General features: G+C 37.7%; 1 protein-coding gene across 2 annotated transcripts; it reads left to right on the plus strand.

Moving 5' to 3' along the window:
• Positions 1-160: 160 nt before the first annotated feature.
• LOC101861379 (hypoxanthine-guanine phosphoribosyltransferase) lies at positions 161-16,446 on the plus strand. Of its 2 annotated transcripts, XM_035971430.1 has the most exons (9): positions 161-545; positions 3,315-3,446; positions 5,862-5,968; positions 6,608-6,791; positions 8,880-8,945; positions 12,138-12,238; positions 12,877-12,923; positions 14,744-14,820; positions 15,850-16,446. In XM_035971430.1, the coding sequence occupies exons 1-9, from the start codon at positions 519-521 to the stop codon at positions 15,904-15,906; spliced, it is 798 nt and encodes a 265-aa protein (XP_035827323.1). In that variant the 5' UTR covers positions 161-518; the 3' UTR covers positions 15,907-16,446. The 2 variants fall into 2 exon arrangements, with proteins under 2 accessions (XP_035827323.1, XP_005104831.1); XM_005104774.3 differs by lacking the exon at positions 3,315-3,446 and having other exon boundaries at positions 164-545.
• The last annotated feature ends 1,722 nt before the right edge of the window (positions 16,447-18,168 follow it).

The following is an 18,168-nucleotide window of genomic DNA, read 5'->3' on the forward strand; positions in this document are numbered from 1 at the left end:
AAATTTTGAGGACACTTTTTTAATTGGCTCAAAGAGAGAAGTGGCCCATCTTGTTATGTACTATCTTTGATAACACACAGGTATCGATGTTCAGAACAGATATCGATATCGATACCAAAACCAATAAGTATATAAGTATCGATATCTAGAATCGATACCTGCCCATCATTATTACTGTCCACTCAACTAGGCTCCAATTCCAGCCCTGAGCCCAGCACTCAGCACACGCACAACGCACAGGACAAACAGAGTCTGCGAAGTCAGTGCCAGTCTTGAGCTAAACCTAGATTCTTGTCACCTAGGCTAGTGAGTTGGCCAAGCCTGTTTCTCGTGCCAAGTGGACGTGGAATATCAACGGTTTTCTTCTGCTAGAAACTCCACGTGAACAGTCCACAACATTTCAAAACGAAACTGCAGGCCTTCACCTCCAAGACAGATTTCGAAGTCTTTGAGTTCCTCCACTATAATCCTTTACTACATCTAGATCTACTACAATTTATAATCCTATTTGATTGATCATGACTTCTCCCCAGTCTTTTATTAAGGTAAGCTATGACAACGACATGTTATAATAGTTCTAATGCAGGGCTCTAAAAATTAATTTGATATAGAATCTAGACTCTAGATCTAGAGACTAGATCTAGATTTATAGATCTAGTACAATATGATAGAGCAAGTTATTAAAAAAGATGTGTGTTAAAATCTAGAGTCTAGCTAGATTTAGATCTAGATCTAGATCTAGTAGTCTAGATATATATTCTAGATCTAGATCTAGATTCTAGATCTAAAGTCTAGATCTAGATCTAGATCTAGATTAGTTTATTATTCAAAGTCACTTAATATAGATATAGATCTAGGGCTTACTGTAAAGAGGCCTTTAATTTTGTTGTTGCTGTGTGCATAATGATGGTAGTCTAGGTAGGTCTAGTTATAGTTATAGAGTTGTGTTTCTATCTACTAACTAGATCCATACTAGATTAGATCTAGACTCTAGATCTAGATCTAGAATCTAGATCTAGATTAGATATCTAGATTTAGATATCTATAACTTTAACGACTTTAAGCTTTGATTTAATTGTGTTAGCCTATATTACACACTGTAACTTGTAAGCACTGACTCACTGTGCATGTTTAGGGAGAGCCGGTTTTCAGTTTTGTTTAAAGCATTGTTTAAATCTAGATCTAGGCCTATATTAAAAACGAAGTGTATACAGACCTGGTACCGGGAACTAAGTCACGAAGTATACAGACCCGGTAGGGGAACTCTTTTGTGATTTTGGAAAGTTTCGGCGCCCAGAACCGGTAGTGTGTGTGTGTGTGTGTGTGTGTGTGTGTGTGTGTGTGTGTGTGTGTGTGTGTGTGAGCAGGGGGAAGTGCTATGCTAGCAAAATGTATGACATACCCCAGTTGGCAGAAGGGAACGAGAGAAAGATAGAGTGGGAAATAGGTGGGGAGAAAGAAAGACAGAGACAAACAAAGAAAAAGAGACTGCGAGCGATATACAGGCAGAGAGAGAAAGAGAGAGAGAGGATGACAGCTCGATTGAAATTATGACATTGTTCTTTTCTTCAAATTGTGATTCCTCCAACTCCAAAACGGAGGAAAAACGATCGTTCATCGGAAAAACATCCGCAATCTTCAATTTAGATCTAGATTCTAGATCGAGGCTAGCCTCGAAACTAGATCAATGATTTATTTCTGTCTGTCTAGATCTAGACCTAGGCCATAGATCTAGAAAAACCTAGGTCTACCCTGAACCAAGAGGGCGCTGAAACTTTCCGAAATCACAAAAGAGTTCCCCTACCGGGTCTGTATACTTTGTGACTTTGTTCCCGGTTACCGGGTCTGTATACACTCCCTATTAAAAAACAATGTTTCCATTAAATCTGACTGAAACCTGTTGAGTACTCAGGTCTCAACAGTAATTATTCAGGTTGATACCAAAGTCATATCAGTAAGGCACCTTTTGGTTTTGTCTGAAATACACTTTAAGTTTAAGTATTGCAGACTAAAATTTTATGGCCGGCTCTCTTTCTCTGAGCACTCGGGAACAAACTTAAACTCTATTTCTCTGAACGCTTGGTAAAATAAACTTGAACTCTATTTCTCCGAATGCTCTGTAAAATAACACATGCCATTAAACGTAGAAATGACGCATCTTTCTGATTGGCTGCTAATTTTAGTAATGTGATGTCATCACTTCCTGGGATACCCACATGGAACGACGTGTTTTCGGTAACATTTCGGATTTCCTAGATCTAGATTCTAGATTAGATCTAGATCTAGATCTAGATCTAGTAGGCCTACTTGGACATGATGGAAGACCGCACAAAAATTGCTGTAAAGACTCAGGAGGACTTGATCTAGATCTAAATTTAGATCTACCAACCCCTCCCCCCCCTCTCCTGCATTTTTAATCACTAATACATTTTTAGAAATAAGCAACAACTTCAAAGCAACTCTACAAATTAGGCCTATAATTTATGGAACTGTTGGTCAGTCGGGAGGAGGAAAAGAGAAAAAAAAAACTGTCCGGGACCGGAATCTAACCGCTCCAAAAGTCATTGCCCGACATCAAACGCAGACGCGCTATCAAATCAGCTATCAGAACTTCCGAGAGAAAGGTGTAGATTATGCATAATATACATAGACACTTCCATCTTTGGTGCCATGCGGTTGTCTATACTTAGATGTAGTCACGTGATCGGAGGGGTATCCTGGTCTGACGTCAAACAAGATGGGCGCCTTACCTAAAAATAGTTTGCCTCATTTCTACTTTTAATCGCATGTTAAAATAACGCCTGGGGGAAAGGCAACAAGGAAAGGGGAGTGGGGGGGACAAAAAAAAAAGGGCAAAAAGAAATTGACTTTTTCTGCAGGTTTGTGATAAGAGCCCAATTTCTGTGTGGATTTTACTGAAAAGCATTGATTAAAGGCACAAAAAAATGTAAATTTTCAGTGTCTATGGACTGTTAAGCCAAGGAAATTATAACTAATCTTTGGCGGCCTTTCTCACTAATTTTACCTCTAAAACCAGGTGACCCCCGCCTCCTCCATTTGCAAAAATCTCCACTTGTACTTGTATTCAAGATAAATGGATATTTTTTTCATCCACAGCAAGACAAACGAACAAGCTTTAGGAAGACACCACCATTAAACTCTGTACCATGTCCAAAAATTGACGAGAGCTTGATTTCAGCGCGTCATATATAACTCATATAATTTTGACAAATAAGACCAATTTCTATTGAATGCAAAAGTTTTTTTTATTATTATGGTCTCTCGTGGTGTTTTCAATGTGCTAATATCTACAGGTACACAGTCATTTATCTGGCATTCTGAGAACGAGATGGAAAGCTCAGAAACTCTTTTCTTGGATATCATCTGTACATGAAAGTTCCTTTTTGACACCAAACATCACTCGCTTCAATCAGTATTCAATAAAGGTTGTCCCAGAATTTACTTCCATTGCACATTTATATGGGCATAATGTGATATTCACAGTTTAAGTTAGATGGATTGCTGACACAAGCTAGCACAAATATCAATTTTTTAATAAAAAGTTGCCTAAATTCTTTTTGTAGAGTTTTTATGTCATATTTCTAAAGAGTTTGCTATTTCAAACCTGAAATGATTTCGGGCTTTTAAAGAACTTTTTTTTTAGTACACCAAGCTTTTTGTTTCTAAGAATATTATGGTGAGGTCCTATGGCCTTGTAGTATTTGCTCCTTTAAATTACTGTTGAAACCGTGATGGCCATCCATGGTACTTTTACAGAGGTGGATGTCTCGGACAGTATCATTAAGGCTAGTACCGCACTACGACAGTTTGTCCTGAGACAGACCCGTCTGGATTTTGAAACCTTTGAATTAGTAGAGTGTAATGTACCGCATCTATTATGACAGGACATTTTTGTCGCAATGAGTCCCGAGCAGTTGTGAATTGCTATAAAATCGGTGGGACAGGACATAGATCCCAGTCCCGGACTTGCGCGTTGTGGCATATTTAAATAACTGTAAAATTTGCCGCCATGCAGGATTCAAATTGGGGCACAAAATTTTAAAAATAATTATCGCATCTCAAAACTGATTTCGTATTCGGAATCAGCGTCTCTAAATAAGCAAGAAATGGCTTGTGGCGAACCTGATTTGATGCGGTACTATGTAAATTTTAGCAAATAATTTTTTTTATTGATTGTCAATGGTGAAATTGTGAATCAAGGTCACCCGGTGAAGCGTGCGCACATGGACACACACACACACACACACACACACACACAATTTAACTTTGTAATCGGGCATTATATTGTGTTCCCCTTCTGATTTTTGGTAATTATGAGTCGCTGATCACGGAAATTTTTTTAATTTGGACAAAAGTTGGGACATTTTTTAAATGCATTTTTAACCCCACCGAGGGCAACAACAAAAAAGCGGCCTTATGTGCCGGAGATCAGTCCTGTGCTAGTGCGGTATCTGTTTTGACATGCAAAAAATGGACGGTGGGACAGGACAGTCCTGTCCTAGACAAAAATGTCGTCGTGCGGTACTAGCCTTATAATGTATTAAAAATGCAAGGGAGGGAGTGGGAAGTGGTCATTGTACAGGGGATTGTCTCAGGTGACCGTTTGAGCAGGTTTGACTGTATTTCTAGGTTCTTGTTACATATTACTCTCTCTTCTTTCTTCATGATTGTCCCTTTGTCTCGCAAAGTTGTCTCGTATTTGACAATTTCAGGAAATGTTAACTTTGTTTTTACATATATCACCAATTAGTTTTCAAATTTCCTGTACTTGGATTTTGAGTCTGCAAAAAACCTGCTTGTTTTTATAAATAACATACTCAGAAGTTTTTGTGGCAGGCTTTTCTTGATTTCCCCTTGTTGGCCGACTGCTACCTGAATGGGGATTTTAACAATTCCTGTGCTATAATGATGCCACAACTGTGTTTTTAAAATCAGACATGCAACTGAATACGTAAACAAAATTGGGTCTCTGTAAGCCTCTGTAACTGCATATTATGTGAGGCATCGTGGTGAAATCTCACTCGACAAAATAATGAAATAGAAGAAACTGGCATTTTTCTGCCCGTTTAGTGACTAAACACCTGTAAGGTCCATTTAAAAACACATTTCTGTGTGAATTTTACTGTAAAATGTTGATTTAAGGTACAAAAATTTAAATTTGCAGTTTCAATTTACTTTTAACCTTTCGAAACTGCCAAACTTTGGAAGCCATATTCTCGCTAATTTTACTCCTGAAACGAGGCAACCCCCACCTCTTTCAATCACAAAATCTCGACTTCTATACATGGTAAATGGTGTATAAGTACTTTTTCACTGAAAGCAAGACAAATGAACAAGCTTTAAAAGGATACCAATAAATCCAAATGTCCAAAAATTGACGAGCGCCTAATTCCACCACGTCGTGATAAATATTTCAAATTCTTTTCAAAGGAATTTTTATAACACATTAAAATTATAATTTTTTGCTCATCAACTCTCAACTTGACCAAAAGAGAAGAAAAGACTAAGGACCTATGTAACTAGACTAATAAAGTGTCTGGTGTTGTGCCTGCTGACTATATAGTATGATTATTTGAATGTATCATTTATTGCAGATGAAATGTAATAATGAATAATGATATTATATTAGGATAATAATATTTATTAAAATTATAGTAAAGGGGATTATGGTGGTGCTGGTGATAGTGATGAAAATCATATTAGGGATAAGAAAACTACTGGATGTTTGAGAAACCATGGGTTGTCTGAACTTGAAATTTAGCTGATTTGCAAATTCACTACTCCAGTGCCTTTTATCTTTCTTTTTTTTTTTTCTTTTCAAAAAATGTTCTGGTGGAAAGATATCGGATGATGACCAGGGCTACTCTCTGGATCAGTTTTGTATCCCAAAACACTACGAAAATGACCTGTCTCATGTTCTCATCCCGGAGGGACTTATTCATGACAGGTATGTATGTATGTTTGCTGATCATATTAAGAGAAAAGCCATCATCGTAAGATTAAGCAAAATAAATTGTCCTGCTGAGTAGATTACCTTTATAGAAGGGTTTAAAAGTTGAGCTTCATTTTCATTATTACTTCTTGGACTTCTGGGAGTGCTTCCAAATGTGTATTGACTCGATTCATGTTCAAAGCTTGATTCATTTTACAGTGATGCAGTTGTTCCTCCTGGCACTTGTAATACGCATAAATGATAAAGAGATGTAGTCTGAAGCAGTTTTTCATTTTGTGGCAGTGCTTAGTGTGCTGATGAACAATATATTGTAAAATTGTTATCAAGCTTTTGTATAATATAATATAATTGAGCAAAATGTGAGACATTGAAGGCACTAAACAGATTTATATGATCAGGTCGTTAGAAATTCTAAAACAAGAAGTCGAAGTTAAAATGCACTGTTTGTGTTTATTAGAATTATTTTTAAATTTCAGTTTATATGATAGAGAGAGTTAAGTTCCTCAGTAAACTTCAGAGTTAAAGGTTGAAACAATGTTTATTGGTATAATTCACCCAGGTACATGTAAATTTGAAAGTTTTGTTTAGTAATTTAACAGGAAAATTAATAAATTTTTATGTTTCATTTTCTAGAACTGAGCGTCTGGCACGGGATATAATATCTGACTTTGGCACTGATGCTATTGTGGGCCTGTGTGTTCTCAAAGGAGGATATAAGTTCTTCACAGATCTCTGCAACAAGATGCAACTTTTGAACAGAAACAGCGACCAGTCTGTGCCAATGTCAGTTGACTTTATTCGCATCAAAAGCTATGTGGTAAGTTGTTTTCGGGCTTATTCTTTTCGGGTTGTGGAGGGGGGGGGGGGGGGGTAATATAGATTGGAGGAGGGACGACTGAAACACTTTTTTGTCAACGTTTGATGAACACATCAAGTGAGAACCAAATTTTCTGTATTTTGATACTTGTTTCTGATAGTACTGAAATCCCTGTTAATCACTTGGTCCAAAGATAATTGAACTGACATTGCCTTTTCTCCAATGCCAATTTATGCAAAAGGGAATGATGAAAACAAACACCTTTGGAAATAGGTTTACAGTGACTTCAGAGCAACTAAAGAAACTGAAGGTTATACTCGAAAGATAACTAGTTAAAGAAATTTGAGACAGCAGTATTAACGCTCCTTTACAAAATGTATTCCCTAACGTTGGGAAAAGTTTTAGCCTCAACGACTGTACTTTTGTGATCCAGATATCTCTCTCTCTTTCTCCAATGCCAATTTATGCAAAAGGGAATGATGAAAACAAACACCTATGGAAATAGGTTTACAGTGACTTCAGAGCAGCTAAAGAAACTGAAGGTTATACTCGAAAGATAACTAGTTAAAGAAATTTGAGACAGCAGTATTAACGCTCGTCCATTACAAAATGTATTCCCTAACGTTGGGAAAAGTTTTAGCCTCAACGACTGTACTTTTGTGATCCAGAACAGTATCTCTTATTTGCTGTCCTAAATATTGAGGGTAAACTTTAATTTAACCCCCACCTCTCATTCTTAAAATAAGTTGAAAGCATTCTTTGCAACTGATGTCATGGCGACCCACATGTGGTTTCACTGAGAGGTGAGATCTTTGACGCATTCCTGTCAGAACGATGAACTGTTATAATACATGCATGTGTATGCCCGACCGTGAGACTGAAAAAATAATGTGTGAGAGAGAAAGTTTTTTTAATTTAGAGAATGAATGTTTTTTTGACTGTTTCTAGCTATTCAAGTTTCAATTTTATTCTGACCGTTGGTGAGTTTTTATTGCATTGTGTATTTTTAGTATACATGTTGCCAGGCTCCCTCCGTGACTATTTTTCTCATAAAGTTTTTTACATGATATATATATATATATATGCATAGTACTATGTTTTACTTTCACACATATCCATTAATTTTTAAGGTGTGATATTTATATTAAAGTAATGCAATTTAAGCATTTTTTAGAAAATGGAAATGCGCAGCATAAATGCTATTATTATGTGCATGTACTTATTCAGTTTTTTGGGATCGTAGCTTGCTCCCATAATTTTTTCATTTGTAGTTACTTGTGTGTTTCTTTTTAGGCTCCTCATAGGTCCTCATCTTGTCATTTTTATAGGGTTTTTTTTTTAGATACGATATACAGTGTTCATGAGTTCTTGACATCTACCTCTTTATCTAGAGGATAACCGGTGGCAGGGTTAATAAGTGTTACAATTAAGTGTGCTGTATGTTTTGTATTTGGTCTGGCCAAAGCGACTATGCTTTGTAGGGCACAAGAAACAAATTTGGTTCCCTTTATGCTGGGGTAAGAATTTTCTCTGGAAGAAGTGGTCTGTTTATGGCTGGGGTTAATGTTTGCTTTTGTTGTTATTTGTCCTTCAAAGCGACATTTAGTGGAATGTTAATTTATATATTATATGCGGGATGGTGTGACATGGTACAAACCTAATTACTCTGGAATGTCAATAGTCAGTAACTGAGAGTACAATGTGGGCTTATCAATGGAAAAATGGGAAAGGATCAATTATATTCTCTTTGTTGTGTGAAAGAAGAAAGTTTACTCTGTTGAAGAGTGGTAAGGAAACATTTTATAGGTAATTTGTTTTTAAAAAAGAGTGCGTTATGCACCTGTTTTTAGAGAGACTGTCCAAAGATTTCCAAAGAGATTTCAACTTTTTTTTGGTGTAAGTAAGTGCTCAGAACCTGTGTATTTTAATTGGGGTTGAGCGCTATATAAATGTCATTTATTATTATTGTTATAATTTAAGTTTTAAATATGGATTATAAATACTGGCAGAACTGACATGATAGTCTGTTTTCCAATTTTTGCTACTGTGACTGAATTATCTTTCCTTGGTTTTTTGTTTTTTTCATAGAATGAAAAGTCTTCTGGGGATATCGAAGTGATTGGTTGTGACAATTTAGATGGACTCAAAGGAAAGGTGAGTATTTTTGAGTATTTTGCTTAGAATATGTGTCTCGGCCAAAATTGAGGGCAAACGAGGCAGGGGAAGGCCCAGAACAACTTACTTGGGGAACCCAAACAAATGGTTAACAGGGAAAGATCAGTTAAACATGGCTATTTTGAGAGCATGCGAGCAAAGGAATGAATGGAGAACCATGATCGCCGATGTCTGTCGCAGATTTGGCACTTGATGATGATGAAGTGTCACGGCGTAGTGGAATCGGGCGCTCGTCAATTTTTGGTCATATGGGGTTATTGGTATCACTTCAAAGCCTGTCTATTTGCCTTCCTTTTGGTGAAAAAATAATCACATATAGAAGTCAAAATAATTGCCTTTGAAGGTCAAGGTCGCCTGGTTTCAGAGGTAAAATTAGCGAGAAAATAGCCGCCAAAGTTAGGTAACTTTCATTGCCTGTGAGTCCTTGCAAACTGAAAATATATTTTTTGTGCCTTTAATCAACTGTTTTCATTCAAATCCACATAAAAGTGTGTTTTTAAATGGACGTAAAAGGCGTTGAGCCAAAAAAAGAAAATAGTAAAGAAATTGCCCGTCGGCCAAAAAGTGCCGATTTCTTTTATTTCATTATTTTGACGAGCGCCTGATTTAACCACGATGCCTCACATATACAGTAGTCTCCGCCTAAGATCGCGGTGCTTGGGAGCAAGGAAATGCGGGATCTTAGGCGAACTGGGATCTTAACCGACGAACCCAGGGAAGAATCTATGGTGACCCATGTTAAGGCTCACGATCGATAAAATAGTCTTCCTCCACTCTAAAACGAACTAATGTGACCCCTGGGTGGGTTTATGACACATGGCGAGCGAAGAGTGGTTAACCTTGATGACCTATCACAGTGCATAGTGGCATGAGGCGTGCCATTTTCACTTATCATGAGTCTCAAGATCTACGCTTATCCAGTTGACCGTCCCCTTTACCTGTCGAAAATATATAGCTTTCCATCTCTGACCAAGTTTCCCTCCCCCCCCCCCCCCCAACACACACACACACACCGCCTGTGTCGTTACACACCATTACGTTGTGACCACACCAATTAAAATTCTGTCTCTCAAATTCGGGAGTAAAGACAACTGCTGCAACAGTCAAGAAAGAGTTCAATGTGATCCCACCTGGAGCGAACATGTAGGCCCTACCCGCCCAGCGAGTGATGTAAGTTTAGGGGGAGAGCTCAGATGCAAGTGCGATACATGGGGAAAACAAACGTGTTGGTCAGTTCACACCCGGGTGTGATCCCACTTGGGGCAAACATTGTTTCGCTTCATCGAGTTTTACAACGTGTATTTGATCACATTCATGATAGTGGCTGATCTTTGACGCAACGGACCGTTTATTGATCTCAACTTTTCACTCTTGGTTGATCGGCTGTGCCCGCCCGCGTTTTTATTCCACAAATTATGATCTGAAATGCGGGATCTTACCCGAATGTAGACCTTCAGAGTGAATCAGAGCGGGATCTTAGGGGTGACTTTTGTATAGTAAAAATTCTGTTTTCTTAAAACAGTGGGATCTTAGGCGGAGACTACTGTATTATGGCTCGGGAGTCTTGCACAGGCTTATATTTTTCTCTCCTACCTTCTTTCCTTCCCTAGCCTCCCATTTTTCTCTCGCCCTCTCTCTTTCCCCCTCTCCCTTTCCCTCTCTCTCTCTCTCTTTCTCTTTCTCTCACTCTCTCTCTCACTCTCACCTTTCACTCTTACACATTTATATATGAGCACATATATGAGTGTGCTTGACAAAAAGGCCAATGTTTGCAATTTTCAAAATTGAGATTAAGGCACATGTAGTTTTGTATAAGCTTTTAAATTCAGTATCTGCTGGTGTTTCACATTTTTTTGATATTTTGAATACATTTGGAGATTTTGGTAATGTCATAATCAAAGGTGCGAAAATACGTTTTTGAGAAAAATACTAGATTCTAAGTCAAATAATTTTATTGTTCTATAAAATAAAATAAAAAGTGCCGTACCTTCTTGATTCACTTGTATAATTTGATATTCAATACAGTAGTCTCCGTCTAAGATCCCATCGCTTAAGATCCCGTTGTTTTAGGAAAACAGAATTTTTACTATACAGAAGTCACCCCTAAGATCCCGCTCTGATGGTCTACATTCGGCTAAGATCCCGCATTTCAGATCATAATTTGCTAAACAAAAACCCAGGCGGGCACAGCCGATCAACCAAGAGTGAAAAGTTGAGATCAATAAACGGTCCGTTGCGTCAAAGATCAGCCACTATCATGAATGTGATCACATACAAGTAAAACTTGATGAAGCGATACAATGTTTGTCCCAGACGGGATCACACCGGGGTGTGAACTGACCGACTCGTTTGTTTTCCCTGAACATCGCACTCACACCTGAGCTCTCCCCCTAAACTTGCATCACTCGCTGGGTGGGGATGGCCTACACGTTCGCTCCAGGCGGGATCACATGGAACCGTGAACTCTTCCCTGACCATTGCAGCAGTTGTCGGGATCTTAGGCGGAGACTACTGTACCATAAACATCAATCAATTTGCTGGAGGACACTAACTCTTTTTGTACCTCTACTCAGCAGCATAATAATACTATGGTTTGAAGAAAGACAGAGGTGTATCGGTGTCTGGTACAGAAAGGGTAAGGTTATGTAAAAGTCTATAGAAAAGCAAGACGACGAACACGTGAGAACTAAGATCAAACATGATTATTGCATTTAAGTAGTTTCTCTGGAATGTAATCAACTGTAGGCTACTCATGTGCACTATAATTCATGGTGTAGTTTAGAAAACACTTAAAATTTTCATATAATTTATGTAGAAATAAATCCTACTTGGCTTGCAAATGAAAAGTCAAAAACAGATGCATTTGAGCCATTATTTATAACAAATTTCCCCTCAGACACCACTAGTTTTTATACTACTTACAGATAGAATGGAATAAAATCCTTCTGAAATATGATTCAGGAATATTTGAACTTTGATTTTTCTGAGAAAAATGCATTTTGGACCTATAACCACATTATAACTTTGGGCATGCAGAAGCTGGGATAGCACTCCTATTAATTTCATCCAGTGAAAAATTAATCTGATTATATCATATTACGAATACAAGATATTCCCTGAAATCAAAGGCTCACATAACATGATTTAATTTCTCATGTTATTTCTCCTCAGAATGTCTTAATTGTAGAAGACATCATAGACACTGGTAAAACAATGCAGCACTTGCTGGAGCTTCTGAAAAAAGTGGAACCAAAGTCAATCAAGGTGGCAAGGTACTCATTGTCTTTTTATTTGCCCTCTATTTTTCTCTTCTATTAGTTTTTGTTCCTGCTTTTTAAATTATATCTGCCTCGTGACCTCTCTGGGCTACATTGCCTTTAAAGTAGAGAAAAGAAACACCATCATGACGTAAAATGTTTGTGGGCCCCAGACTGGTATGTGTCTTCTACTTTTTTTTCAGTTCATAGTTTAAAAAAAATCCCAATCTGTTTTCTAAGTTGAATGTAGCACTTGTGGCACTGACTATCCATTACTTACTATTCAACACATACTTGGAAATTCAGTTAAACTTCTATGGTTAAAGCTTGGGGATGATTGACTAACAAACATCATCTCTGGTCACATTAATCCCTATTTCTGTTTTAGGAAAGAGGTCATTTTTCCGGATTTCAGTCTTTGAAAAGTTGGCAGGTCTGCAAATCTCCACACAGCTATATTACATACATGATAGATCAAATTGAGGCTGTTTTTCGAGTTTTACCAATTCAAATAGTAAAACTCTTAAATGCCCACAATATTGTGTTTAGCATGGCATGGCAAAATGACTTTCATTTACTTATTGGTGATCATGATTTTTCTGAATGTTAAGAGCTTGTTCTTTTTATTTTGTCTGTTTGTATTTTTTTCACAGTCTATTGGTTAAAAGAACTCCCCTGAGTGTTGGCTACAAACCAGACTGTAAGTATTGCCATTTATGTGATCTTGAATAGAAATTAATATATTTATAATTGAAGGAGGTTTGGGTTTCCTTGTTTCAGATGTAAATAAATGGGAAGAAAATGGCTTCCAAAATTTTGCGATTTCCATAGCTGGAGATTGCTTTGAAAACTGAAAGTTTCCACTTTTTATGCCTTTAACCAACATGTTTCTGTAAAATTCACCAAAAAATGTGTTTTTAAATGGATGTGAGGTGTTGAGCTATAAAACAAAAAGTCATGAAAAATTGTCAAACTATTGGAAAAATGCTGGTTTCCCACATTTGATTATTTGGACGTGCATCTGATTTCACCACAACGCCTCACAATTATTCGAACAGAGAATAGCGTGGGTTTTTTTTTCTGAACGATGACATACAGTGGAAACCATATATAACAGGCCCTGTATTAACAGGGATCCGGTAATAACGGGGATTTTTAAAATCCCCGTTTTCTCCTACTCTTTGTCTCTATTAAAAGTTATTGGCAATAACAGGGCCTCATCGGAGCCCAATCGGTTGTGGCAGGGACAAAGGCTTGATAACAATGTGTAAAAAGTAAGAGAGAGAGTAACGCAGTGATGGAGCAAGCCCACGCAAGCCACGCTACTGCATGCTCACGGAGCGGGTGAAGCGACAGAGGGCTGTGATGTACTGCAGACTTCGATCTAGCCCTAAGCCTTGCTACACGCACTCGCAATGTGTCATGCACAGGCCTGCCACATTGCCAAAACCCGTGTTCGTGGGTATTTGTGGCAAGGGAAACTACCCGTGAATAAATACAGCTGGATTAGTCCTCAAATGCTTACTACCCTTGCATTTCTGATTTAACAGGGATCTGATACAACAGGACTTTTTCTCCGGTCCCACCATCCCTGTTATATCTGGTTTCCACTGTACTAGTGCCTTACTACGATGCTTGGGGAAATATGCACAATTTATTTTAAACTAGAGTTGACAGGAGACTTACTCTTGGTTGCTGTACATTTGCACTTCGCTGTCAATGCCGCTCTCTTTAAGGGGAAAGCCATATTATGTTCGAAATATTTAGTTTAGTTTAAGTAAGAGTTTTCCGGCACTTGCAGTCATATAAGTGCCGAAGATTAGAGGTGTTACAAGTGAGTAACAAACAAAAAAAAAAAAAAAAGGAGAGATCAGGACGATAGATGTTTGATAAGAAAGAAGGAGCAAACCACACCAGAGCACCCACTAACCACCCACGTTCGAAGTATGAACAAGATATCGCCTCATAGAAACATGTCATCTACTTTTCTGTTAAATTTTATTTTATAATTCATGTGTGTAGCACACAGAGTCAGGTTGACTTTGGAACCTCTATTTACTTTAAATTTCCCTAAAGCACACAGGGTTGGAAAAATATTACTTTTCTTCATTTCTGCTTCCATGTTTGCTGCTGCATGCTGAGTCATAAAATTTGTCCATTGGCGGTGCAGGATTTTCTGAGTTTAAAAAATGGTGAAATCGTATGGGTTTAACGTCCCTATCAACACTATTAGGTTATTTAAGGGGCGGGACCTCCGAGTTTAAAGTCCATCTCCGAAAAGACCGAGCCAATTGGAAAATTTGTGTAAAGTGCCTTTCCCAAGGACACAACGTCGGACCGAGCTGAGGCTCGAACCCCCGAACCCGCAATCTTATGATTACGAGTCTGGTAACCACTAGGCTACCGACACCACTTTCTGAGTGATATTGAAACATAAAAATTATGATGTGATTAATGAGTATGCTTGATATTTTTCCTTTTATATTTTGCACATGTCGATTGTGATAATTGTTTCCTCAGATATTGGCTTTGAGGTTCCTGATGTTTTTCTAGTTGGATATGCTTTGGACTTCAATGAGTACTTCCGTGACCTTGGGGTGAGACTTTTTCACTAAACATACACTTCATCTTTTCTTTGACATTTTCTAATGCCAGAAGAAATTTCTTGCACTTTTCAGAGTACAGTTCTTCTCTTTTCTTTGAGGTGAACACTATTTTCCAGATATTCTCTCCTATTTGATGTTACTTGTTGTTCATGTTGTTCAAGGGAGCCCTTTTCTCTTATTGGGGAACACACTGTAGTCTCTATTTAGATGAAAAAAATAGAGCCCTCTCATATGTGCTTGCATCAATGCATACCTGTTTTTACGTGTCCAGACCTGCCAACTGCTCCGATTTTATTGTAATTTCTCCAATATTTTTTTCATTTTGAATGACTCCGACGGAATATGCGAAACTCAGATTTTTTTTCCAAACTCTGCCTAACACGGATCGGATGTCTCGTCGATTCAGAAAATGGGTCAGGAAAACCCTTCACCCATCACTAGCTCACGCTGTTGATCTACGACACACAACACGTGAACCGAGTAATGCGCCTGCTGTAGATCTACGACACACAGCCCGGAGCGGGAACCGCACACACTGTATAATTATGTACACAGATGGCCTCAGCCTCTTCTATGGAAAACTTTAGTCCACGAACTTTGATGGGCCAGGTTTAAAAACAATAGCCAATCAAATTCCAGCTTTTATATTGAGGGGAGCATGCTTAATTACGTTGTCAGGAGCAATGAAAGTGAAGCTATCGCAACAAAGAAGTCCGTACGTGTTGCTCGTTTACAAACATTCAGGCCTGGCAACAGGTCAGAAGTCAATGGTAACTTCCTGTTGGTCTACATAACGCCTAAGCTAAAAATGATAATTTTTTTGGGTTAAAATACTTAAAGGAAACACTTAGTCGCGGAATATGGATGTTAAGTTAGATGCTCCAATTTTTTTCTCCAGAGGGTTGGTAGGTCTGCATGTCTATGCAACTGTATTATATATGTGAAATGTGTTAGGGGATTCAGTATTTTTTAATTTTAAAATAACACGTTCCTATGTGTTTTTTTGTATCTCTTCCACAGCATATATGTGTCATCAACAAAAATGGTAAAACGAAATACAGTGTAACAGAGAAATAGTAGTACCGGTATCCTCCATCTAAACTCCCCGTTAAATGTTGAATGAGAGACAGCCTATGGGATGTATGCAGACACAACAGACGCCAGTGTTATTTTCTGTATCCATCATTTATGCAGATTTATCATGTGCCCAGTGTTAATGTAAAATGTGCGAAAAATTAGAATAATGAATACATACACATCTTGATTCTATCCATTTCTTAAGTCAGTATGCCTCTTTTGTGTGATAAAGTGTTCTTCAGGTTTTATTACACTTCTTTTTGGTTCTATGTGTCTGCTTAGTTATTCAATTTACGAGAGAATTTTGTTTTTTTCAAAATTGTTAATCTGTTAGTTCCTTTGTTTTGTGATTTCTGGTGTGATATTGCATACTCCAGTTTGTTCTATGGCAATAAAAAGTATTAGCCTAGGATACTTTATTTACTTTTTGTGTACCGGTGTATGTTTTGTTCTGAAGTACAAATCATGTTTAGAAAGTGATGAATATAAAGGGAGTTTCTGTCCCTGGATGTTTCAAAACTGATAAAAAGTTTTAGAAAGTCCACTGTGTTCTTACCCCACTGGATTTGTTGGTTACCCCTTTGTGCCCTGCTGGCCGAAGACCCATGCGCCTAAGCCCCTTTGTGTTGACTGTTAGATACCACTGTAGGCTAAGGTATGCATTTGGTGTACACAATGGTAAAAGGATCAAGTACTCTTTAGTCTCTGGGGTAAAGACATGACTCATGCTCATATTTTTATCTGTGAATTGAGACTGTGTAAAAAAGTCATTGATAAGTGTTCCCTACCCCTCGGGGCGGTGCTACTGACTGAAGTGTCTTTAGGCCATTCCCAAAGGGGGGACATTAACCATGTTCTTATGCACAGTAGAATTGTAATTGCAAATGGGCTGATTCGTCAATGTCACGCTCATAACTGTGCCTGAACTTCAACAGGGAACTGCTGCTTTTTCTTTCCTAATCCTTACTATCGCCATTTTCCTCTACTTTTGTATGTTTGTCACACTCTTGTGACCCGCTCCTTCCGGGGTGCCTTGATAGTCGAAGCAGACTTTGTGCTGTTGAAGCCAGAGAGGTGAACAGAGTAAGTCTGATTCCCTGTAAGGACTTGTCTGTTGACATCCACCCCTTGGCGCTCATATGACCTTATGCAGTTGCGAGCCCCCTAAAACCTCTACTAAAACAAAAAACTAAAGTGTTCTCACTTCACCTTTCTAGTCTCTTGTTTGTCTTTGCTTATATTCTTTCTTTTTTTCAATTTGAGATTCAGGCATCATTATTGTACCTATGACACCTTCAATTTTAGTGGCCATACTTTGAGAGTTATAAGATAACTGAAGGATATGATTCTCCCATGTCTGGATTGTGAATGTGAACGCAAACTATGTGGGGATGCTCTTGTGCATTAATGTTTTTTTTGCCTCAGTTTATCTTTAAGAGCCATATAAAGCTATGTCAAAAGCCTTTTCTATTTTATCTAGCATATTAATTCTCTCTGAAGACCTATCCTCATATTTTTATTCTTAGTATTTTAGTTTGTTTTATGAAACTTCACGATACCAAGAATGTTGTCATCTGGTCCAAGTTGTAATGATAAAAGCTTCATTTCTTAAAGATTGTTGTCTTTTCGGTGAACACTGTCAAATGGGTCTTAATTTGTACTCTTCCATAATTTTCTGGGGAAGTTTCTTGGTGTTTTTGTTGCTTCGTGTTAAAGACTGCATAAATACATTTTTTAGGACAAAAAAAATTTGGTTACTTTTTTTGTGGTAGTGTGAAATAGAAATATTATTTTTATAGATACTTTTTGTAGGTTTTAAAATTGTGATTCGTTTGAATGAAAAATTCTCAGTAACTTGCTATAAAAATTCTCTGGAGCCGACCAGTTGTGAGGGTCGACACCTGTCTTCAAATTCAATGTAATTTGCTTAGTTTTAAGAAGAATATTTTTTAGTAATTGTTTTGTTGTTTTTTAGTTTTTGTCAATCCTTTACTGTTTGATAAACTTGCTCTACAGTATAGTATAGCACAATTTTTGTTGTAAGACCTGAAAGCTCCTTTGTGTCATACCTTTGATGTATTTTGTCCAGCAGTTTGAAAGAGAATGCAGACGATAAATATTTTATCCTCTCCCTTTTCTTCTGTGACATATTCTCTTGTTGTCCCCTTTTTTCATGATTATGATGACTGATTGTTTGTTTTTTCTGCTCAAAAGGTAGTTTTAAACCTTTTTGTTGTCTTCCTTTATTATCCTTTCTGTGAG

This window comes from Aplysia californica, unplaced genomic scaffold, assembly GCF_000002075.1.
Source record: "Aplysia californica isolate F4 #8 unplaced genomic scaffold, AplCal3.0 scaffold00435, whole genome shotgun sequence".
Classification (NCBI taxonomy): domain Eukaryota; kingdom Metazoa; phylum Mollusca; class Gastropoda; order Aplysiida; family Aplysiidae; genus Aplysia; species Aplysia californica.

Bases quoted from the DNA above. Each gene is read 5' to 3' on its own strand.
- LOC101861379 (XM_035971430.1), top strand. From the start codon at position 519: ATGACTTCTCCCCAGTCTTTTATTAAG. The intron at 3,447-5,861 runs GTTGTCCCAGAA...TCTGGTGGAAAG, and splicing joins TCAATCAGTATTCAATAAAG to ATATCGGATGATGACCAGGG. The intron at 5,969-6,607 runs GTATGTATGTAT...TTCATTTTCTAG, and splicing joins GAGGGACTTATTCATGACAG to AACTGAGCGTCTGGCACGGG.